The sequence below is a fragment of the Brachypodium distachyon genome, chromosome 2, assembly GCF_000005505.3.
Source record: "Brachypodium distachyon strain Bd21 chromosome 2, Brachypodium_distachyon_v3.0, whole genome shotgun sequence".
In the NCBI taxonomy this organism is placed as follows: Eukaryota; Viridiplantae; Streptophyta; class Magnoliopsida; order Poales; family Poaceae; genus Brachypodium; species Brachypodium distachyon.
The window spans coordinates 30,591,097-30,599,833 of record NC_016132.3 but is presented as its reverse complement, the minus strand read 5'-3'; the positions used below and the strand labels follow the sequence as shown (position 1 = coordinate 30,599,833).

The window sequence follows — 8,737 nt, the reverse complement described above, 5'->3', positions numbered from 1 at the left end:
GGATCCTCACCGCTTCCTCTTATTTCCATTGTCTTCCACCTCTTTCATGGTGAGAATTATCAACATATTCTCCAAGTCATCGTAGTTGAGTTCATCGTCGTCCAAAGAGTCCGACGAGGATGAGTCATCCAATAACTGTTGCGTGGGGAAGCTCAAGAAGGTTGTCTGCATCTGAAATTTTCCAAGATCACCAATTCCGAACATGAGCAAATCCGTAAAATTTGCGAGATCCTGAAATCCAAAAGTTAACAAATCGACCATATTTTTACCTCATCGACAATCCCCACGGCAACTTGGGAATCCGAAGAAGGCGGTCTTCCCTGGATATCTCATCAGCGATTAGGGGCCCGTGCAAAGCGCACCAACAATGATCACTCAGGATGGCAACGGGGCGGGTCTGGACGGGTCGACCAAATTCATATCCATATCCATCGCTAGGCCAACTATCCATCCACGAAAATATCTATGGATGCAAAACAATATCCACATCCATATCCACCGGGTATCCGGGTATCCACGGATTATCCTTTTACATGCAATATACTCCCTCCGTCCAATATTAAGTGACTCAAATTTGTGGCGGACTCAGGATAAATTTTAAGGTGTGGCGATATTTACATGGCAAAAAATCATATCATAACTATGACAAAGCTCATTGGATTACTAGATATATACTTCTATTACTTTGTGTTCAACAAAAATAATAATCCAAAAATAAGATATTGCTGCCCAAAATACCTCAATAGATGACACTTAGGTGGATGACCGATCACCGATTTTTAATCTATATTAACCAAAAGACCGTATAAACTTATGGAGTACTTCCTCCGTCCCGAAATAAGTGACGTGGATTTGTATCTACGAGTAGATACATCTATCGAGTAGTGGATCCACATGTCAGTAATTTATTTATTTTAATAAATACCAGGTATCCATGGATAACCATGGATCAAATATGATATCCGTGTCCGCTCCACGAGTTGGCGGGTATCCATTCGTGGATATCCATGGATCGAAAATCCGATCCATATCCGCGATCCATGGGCTGGATATCCATGGATATCAACATTTTGACTATCCATTGCCATCTTGAATGATCGCAACTATCATTGGCGGCGACAAGAAATAGAGGTGCTGGCTCGGGGAAACTCACGATAGAAGTGGACCAGTCAGACATGACTACCTACGACGCGATGTGGTAGCACCGGTGAAATCCACAGGCAGGAAGTGAAGGGGAAAGAAGCAAGCTGAAATGTCCGCGCACTAACCGTTTCTCGCGTGATATCGGTACCGAGAAAAGGGGACGTGGGATCCGGGCATATAGCGGCATTGGGGAGGTATTCGGTTCTTCCGAACATTTTTTTGCGGATTTTGCAAATATTAGGTATCTGTTCGGGTAGTCATTTTAGACAAAAACCATAGACAAACGGTTATTCTCAGATCTGATCGATATGCGGGATCTCACGGAGATGCCCTGGAGGGACGAGGGCAAAGTTTACCTTGCTTGTCACCAAAGGAGAGCAGGGGCCTAGGACTTTCTTCGGTAGTGGGTTCGAGGCAGAGATGACGGGAGACTCCCGAAGAAAACTAGCTCCGTCACAATTTCCATCGTGCTGGCCTGAGACCAGGGAAAAAGAGGAACGGAAAGATGTGCTCCCTCCGTGCCGAGGAGTACCAATTGAGACTTTGGGTTTCAAGAGTGTATTTTGTGGGCCCTGCATATTACGAAGTAAGAGGGCCCAAAACCGACCATCCAATCAGGCCCTAAGCTCCTGGCAAAACTAAAAGGAAACTAAAATCCCGGTGTAAACCAATTAAACTCGTTCCATAGATGCTTCCACGTGCTTTTGCTCGGGCTAGAGCTGGATGAAAGCATATAAGATGGACAAAACGAGCAGACAACTGACCATGCACAACCGCACCAGAGTTTCAGAATAGATAATGTACAGCAAACTATCTCTTCTTAAATATCACCTAGTAGGAGAAACGGAGGATCTAAATCAGATAAGATAGTTCCGCACCAGCTTTAACTGACCATCTCAAGAAAATGTCTACAACAGTCCCAACTGTAACATTTTTACAGTGACAGCAGTTATGGTAACACACCACTGAGGGTGAAGCAAGCCTCAACAAGAAAACAAGGACACAAAATCATAGTGCCAGACTCGCCACCACACCAGCATTGTCACCTCTCCATTCTTATGTTAAAGACAGACACGTCCGTACAGCAGCTCCTAACATAGCTCGTCTTTACCACAAAATTCAAAAATCAAACTCCCCTGACGCCTGCAACATCATAATAACATCAATGTCAGCAACAAGAGCATTGTGCAGCAAGTGAAGTGCAACGGCAGCATTATAGCCACTTACGGTAAGTGCTCGCTAGACCTAGGTCCATCCAGATCTAGGGCAGCAGCCACTCATCTATCTTGGGATACAATTTTTTTTTGTTGTCTTCGGTTTTTTACATGCTAACAAGAATATTTAACACGGTTATTATAACCTCAAAATACAAGTAGGCCTAGAAGTAGAACATTTTTTATTGCCAGGTTGCACTATGCATGACTAAATAGTCTACTAACCACACAGGACTCTGGGCAGTCATGACTCTGGGTAAAGAAGAGAATAATCTATTTAATGCACGACAACTGAGGTGGACATATTTTCAAGTCTCAAAATGTTTGATAACATAACCTGTAGCACAAGTTTTTTGGACAAAGAGTATCAATATCAGTGACTACAGAAATAAATATAACAAAACACACAATTTAGAAAAAATGAATGGAAAAACATTTTTCTAAAGAAACCATACATATTCATTTTCAGAATACCAGGCAGACTATATTTAACTACTACTCCCTCCGATCCACAATAAGTGTCTTCGATTTAGTACAAAGTTGTATGTACTAACTTTGTACTAAATCTAAGACATTTATTATGGATCGGAGGGAGTATATTTTTTGAATTTTTTCTTGGACCATAGAGCATATGGTGCCGTGTGGCCAATAAAAACTTGTGCATGCCTATGCATAATAGGTAGGGCTTGTAATTGAATTAAAGACCAGTTTAGTTTTAATTACCTAGGAGAACCACTAATAGTGTCCTATCTCCAAAATGTCAGGTGACATCCAATGGATTTCAGGCTATGTGCAGCTGGTCCTAGACCAGAAAAGCTCTTAAAGATAGTTACTGGGCTATATTCATTCCAGTAAAGGCGTCGCTGCGCTTTTGTAGTTAGGAACAAAATTATTTTCCAACAGTAGTTAACAAAACTTAAGGGTTGTATAAACTTTGTAGACTGAATTATTTTATATTTTTTTAGAATACATGCGTCTTTTCAAAGTTCTTGTACACACTTAAAACTCCGTTTATGTACTTTCAGTTAATTATATTACTTCAACAGTCCAATTATGTAGCCAAGTAACTAGAAACAACTATCGAATTGCTCAAATCACAATTCACAATAAATTCAAAGGTTCAGAAAAGCTATTGGCAAGTTCGAGCAAAAGATCGTGTTACACACCTTGTTGAATAGAACATCTCTGCCATTCAAATGCATGATTCCATCCTTCAAAGTGCACTTCCAGCGATTCTTTGTTCTTGTCACCTATGAAAACCAGTTAAGCAATAAGACAAGGAGGGCAGGAACTAGAGGTAAAGCAAATTTGCAATATTATCTTAAACAAAAAGGAGGCATTATTACTTTGTCAAATTGTGCGAGTACAAGGTGCTGTGTGTTAGGTTCGTCAGGCTCGTGCTCCAAGTCATCTAACTCATCATCGTCGTCATCATCTTCATTAAGAGGAGGTTCATCATCATCATCATCCCCTGTGTCATTTCTTGGTTTTGGTGTTGCAACAGCAGGTGTGGGAGTTCGATACTCCGCTAAGGAACACATCAAAATATGCTAAGATGAACAACAAATCGAAAATGTTGTGCCAGGTCTACAACAATTCCACAATTTATGATAAACTTACAAGATTCCCCAGGGGTATTGTAATCCTCGGTTGGAACTCCTGGGAAGAAAAATTGCTGAAAACAATATCACATTTAGTCAAAGATTCAAAAACCTAAGATAACCCAAATGTTTAGAATTATATACATCATTATATTCATCTTGTATCCCATCACGTTGCGGAAGAACTTGAGTCATTGTTGTTTCTTGGGTAGAAGATGCCTTAGTTGCTGATTCTTGCTTGTTCATGATGGAATTCCACACTTGTTGTGCGTTATCCTAAATAAAGACCAAAAAGGAGGATGAGGACTTTCCAAATCAAATACTAACATCTATAGAGAAACTCAGTATTAATGATTCAACTGCACAGTTGCTAATACTGTGTAGGTACATGCGTATCTAGACAAAGTTCCAACACTTAAAATTGGACGGAGGGAGTATTACGTTAGGACATGATGAAAACTGTTAGGCAGCCAACATGTTGAGGCATTATTATATTATACAGATCGCAACTAGACTACATATAAAGGTAAAGAGTTCAAATTTAATTCATCACCGAAAGTAGCACCAAGTTGAGGAGAATTAAATTATTCCAGTTGATGTAGCATCCTCCTTACAGTGACACAGCTTAAGGAGATGAAAGACCGTCACAATATGTAAGAACTGTGCTAATATTAATTGGAGTTGGACACATGACATAGCACCCAATAGATTTGCCCGCCAAACCTGGCTACTAAACGTACTCATGGACTCGCCTAAGCACAAGAAAAATGTATTCCAAACCTAGCTACTTAGTTTGTCACTCACCGCATGCACAAGAAAAATGTATTCTGAATTTCTGACATTACAGAAAACCACAGAGACTAAAGTACGATAATATAAAATTTTAATTGGACCTTCGTAAACAAGGATCTATCCCTTACCAAATCATCAGACAGACCACCAAACATATACATGAAAATAACATAAATTTACTGTCCAGGATTTGAATCTGCCTTTTCCTTTCCTTACAAAAATAATTCAATCAAACTCCAATTATTTACTCTACAAGAAGGAAATGCTTGTTATGTCTAATATACTTAGTTTAACCTGTATTTGTTTTAATTATGTTCTTTCTCTTTGCTAAACTGCCTGATGCTTATGCTATTTTCGACCCAATCCTAGATGTTATGCCTGCTATACCTCTATTATTTTTTCTATTAGCCTTTGTTTGGAAAGCTGCTGTATGCCTGTATGTTTTCCATGAAATCTTTACTACTCCGTCTGCCAAGTTGAATGGTGTATTCATTCCAAACAAAAAAAAATGACTAGAAATTGCGTCATATATTATGTCCCTGAATGCATCTCGTGTCAAACTCGGTGTTTCAGCCCATGGTTGCTAGAGTATAGGGATACAGTACACAAGAAGGGGTTCGAGCCTTTCTTCATATTAATTGCAATTATACCGAAGGAATGTAACAATAGGATGTTCAACCAAAAGGAATTGCCAGTTCAGATTGGTAGCGTCCAAAGAAACACTAGATGGTGCAGGTCCAAAGCTACAAAATTGGGAAGACTGCTTGATTGACAGCTTGTGGTTCCTTGCAGAGTAAAAAATTCAATGAAATTAGTTCCATAATCATATCATGGTTGCGCAGTTCCCTTGTTTTCATCTTTTTTTTGGTCAGATGTCAGATCCTTCAGGCATATCCCAGCAGTTGTTGGTAGGATTTTTCCTGATTGAAGTGCTGTTTCTCAAATTTAAGCGAGGGCATGCAGTTCTTTCTTCATGTGGTCTAAAAGGTGGCTTGCCATGGTCAAAGAGTTGTGGTGAGTGGGGGCTAGAGTGGTCAATTGGTCATATCTGGTCTTGGCCAGCAAAACAGACCATGTAAAATAAGACATTCTTGTCGTTTGTCCTCCCTTCATCTTTATCACACCATTCTTCTGTATTTCTTCATGTATTCCTGTTCAGAATAAAGAGGCTGTTCTCCTTCCCTATGCAGCCCCCCTTTGAAGGCTGGTGGTTGGCGTAGCCACTAGCAAGTATAGCTTTGGTATATAAACTTGAAAACTAACAGTCTCACATCAACATCTTTAAGTTAAACCAAGAGGGAAAATAGCATAAATTTTAGGAACCTAAAGTGTGCAATTAACCTTTTGTTTGCGGTAAGAATTTTTACATGATCCATGCACTTAGATACCTGTGAATTAAGTAGTATGTATAATACATATATTAAACAAGACTGGAGCAGCCCCTCTATAACAAGGCACTACCAAGTATGCATATGAGATATGACAAGTCAAAATCAATTATAAATGAATTTCGGTAGTACCTTTGACACCACAAATTCAACAATCTCGTCTGAATTTCCATCCTGTTGTGGCATAAAGGAACCAGACGGGAGCTGACCAGGATATTCATCTCTCTTGCGTTTTCCAGAAGACATCATCAGAAAATCCTAGAAAATGAAATGAACCAAGTATAAATACAGTGGAAATCAGGATACTCATGAGGCCAACAAATCACTTGTGAGCAATTAATAATGCAGGCAATTTGAGTTCAAACATACATAGAATTGATGTTTCAGAACTGCTACCCGTGCATATTCGGTTTCACACATTTTGGTGGTAACTACATAGGTAGTTGAATCCCTCATGAGATGTGTTTACACGTGTGCAGCTCTATAATGTTCATGCTGCAGAAATGTTATAACCTCCAAAGTTGCATATACGAGGGAGCAAGACTTGAGAACACATAACCTACAATGCTAGAACTTAACAAGTGAAACCGATGTTTCCCTATAAATATAACTGTTAATATAGCCCTGATAAGTGACCACATGCAGACTGTCATGAGTAGAAGAAAGCATTGCTGAATCATATTATAATGTTGGTACTTACTAATCTAGAGCCACTTTATTTTAATGTGTCCATCATAACCTCAAGAAGAGGCGTAATAAAATGCACCAAAATCATTTAATCAAACCCAATTCTCTTCCTTCAATATTTCATGATTACATACTCATTTACAAGTATGCTTTAGATTTTTCTTAGTGCACACAATATGTAAAAAAAAGATGCTTCCATCAGAAGAATATGCTTAAAGGTGGAAAAAAACTTATGATGCAAAAGTTTCAAAACAATGTGATATTGATGAAGTGGCTCAATGAACTCGGTAAAAGATGATTGTCTGTTTCCTCAGTTCTAAGAAGAGTACTATCTACTGTCAAAGGATAATCCCATGCCACATAACCATAATATCATCCACATGGTGATAAGGCAATAAGCACAAGTTTACTAATCGATTGATGAACAACCAGTAACAAATGCAATATAGAACTCTGGAAATGCCGATTAATAAATACTACAAATGGAATGTGGGTAAAATCATCAGGTACAATGTTTCTTAACAGACACTCAAGACAGTGAATAAAATTACATATTAAACAGGACAGTCAAATGTGCTATCAGCTCATCCTTCACCTTAGTCATTTGCGGAGGTTGCACGGCCCTATCTGGATCCTCACGGGTTTCCTCATAAGCTGCACATCAATCACATTCTTTAACCCAACCAGACTGACGAACGAATGCATGCCAAGAACAAAAACAGGGCATAACATGCACTCGTACCAACATTCACATCAACCCCCAGTGGTCTCTGATTCATCCACGGCGACGGTGGTTGCTGCAAAATAAACATCCAAACATGAAACCCAGGTGAAAGAAGCACAATCGCATCCACACAAGAAACAGAAAACCCAAATCAACTCTACCATGTAAGGGCTTGGGCGGCCAGTTTTTGGATCAGACCCATTCATCGCCATGCCATTTCTCATGTCACTGATCGGTGATGGGGCATAGTCAGAAGGCCCCGTGGGTATGTTGTACATGCCTGCCTCCGTCCCTGGAAGTGGTGTCTGGATCGGAGTCTGAAGCGGCGTCTGCACCCAAAATACGACCAATCCAATCGACATTCTGCAGGTCAATCACAGAGATCGTGGCTAATTAGGAACGATAATCAAGGGGGATTTTGCCTCACCGGTGGGAACAGCATGTCGGCGGTTGGGGTGGCGTACTCCTCGGATGTGGCCTCGTAGGGCACGTTGAGGTCGTGCACGGGCGGAGTCGAGCCGGCACCGGGAGCGCCTCCGCCACCGGCACCGGGCGCGGCAGGAGCCCTGGCGCGGTCGATATTTCCCGAGATTGCGCCGCACTGCAGCATCTTCATTTCCCAGAGCTAGGGTTTTCGGACGGATCGGAGAGGCAACCGTCAAATCGAGCAAATTGGCCGGCAGTTCGAGACAGTTAGTACCAGGGGCACGAGAAATCAGCGGAACTTACAGCCTGGAGCTCGTTGAGGACGGCGTCGCCGACCCCGTAGCTGATGAACTCCTCGCGGACTTTCGCGATGACATCGTCGATGACGGAGATGTAGACGGTGGAGACGTTGCCACTGGCCATGGCGGCGGCGGCGGTGGCTAGGGTTAGGGTTTGTGTGGGAGGAAGCGACGGGGAGACCGGCTGGAGCTCGGGAAGAAGGGGGAGGGGAAGGAAGAGGCGGACGAGACAGACGGGGAATTAAGGAGAGAATATAAATAGGTTTGCATCCGGTGGCGTCACGTGGCCGGGGTATTTGTAGCCCCCATCCGGCACTGACTCGGCCACTACCACCGCCTACTTCTCGAAAGGGACATGGTAAGTTTAATTAAATTTTTTTTTATCTCTACTACTTGCAAAGACACCAATATATTCGTCTCAACGTCCACCCCACTAAACATACATGTAGTACTAATCTTTATC

At 41.3% G+C, this 8,737-nt stretch overlaps 1 protein-coding gene across 2 annotated transcripts; it reads right to left on the bottom strand.

Moving 5' to 3' along the window:
* Positions 1-1,944: 1,944 nt before the first annotated feature.
* Positions 1,945-8,549, bottom strand: LOC100827776 (transcription initiation factor IIA subunit 1). Of its 2 annotated transcripts, XR_002963870.1 has the most exons (12): positions 8,279-8,549; positions 7,977-8,174; positions 7,711-7,878; positions 7,568-7,622; positions 7,421-7,479; positions 6,271-6,396; positions 4,103-4,234; positions 3,978-4,032; positions 3,704-3,885; positions 3,524-3,607; positions 2,371-2,471; positions 1,945-2,286 (listed from the first exon to the last, which is right to left on the bottom strand). XR_002963870.1 is itself a non-coding variant. In XM_003568633.4 (11 exons), the coding sequence occupies exons 1-11, from the start codon at positions 8,396-8,398 to the stop codon at positions 2,263-2,265; spliced, it is 1,203 nt and encodes a 400-aa protein (XP_003568681.1). In that variant the 5' UTR covers positions 8,399-8,547; the 3' UTR covers positions 1,945-2,262. The 2 variants fall into 2 exon arrangements, 1 of the variants encoding a protein (XP_003568681.1); XM_003568633.4 differs by lacking the exon at positions 2,371-2,471 and having other exon boundaries at positions 8,279-8,547.
* Between the last annotated feature and the right edge of the window lie 188 nt (positions 8,550-8,737).

What these genes read in the sequence shown, in the direction of transcription:
- LOC100827776 (XM_003568633.4), bottom strand. Translation starts at nt 8,398, where the DNA reads ATGGCCAGTGGCAACGTCTCCACCGTCTACATCTCCGTCATCGACGAT. An exon ending in TACTCGCACAATTTGACAAA is followed by an intron (nt 3,608 to 3,703) that starts GTAATAATGCCT and finishes TGGTTTTCATAG; the next exon opens with GTGACAAGAACAAAGAATCG. An exon ending in GAGATGTTCTATTCAACAAG is followed by an intron (nt 2,287 to 3,523) that starts GTGTGTAACACG and finishes ATGATGTTGCAG; the next exon opens with GCGTCAGGGGAGTTTGATTT.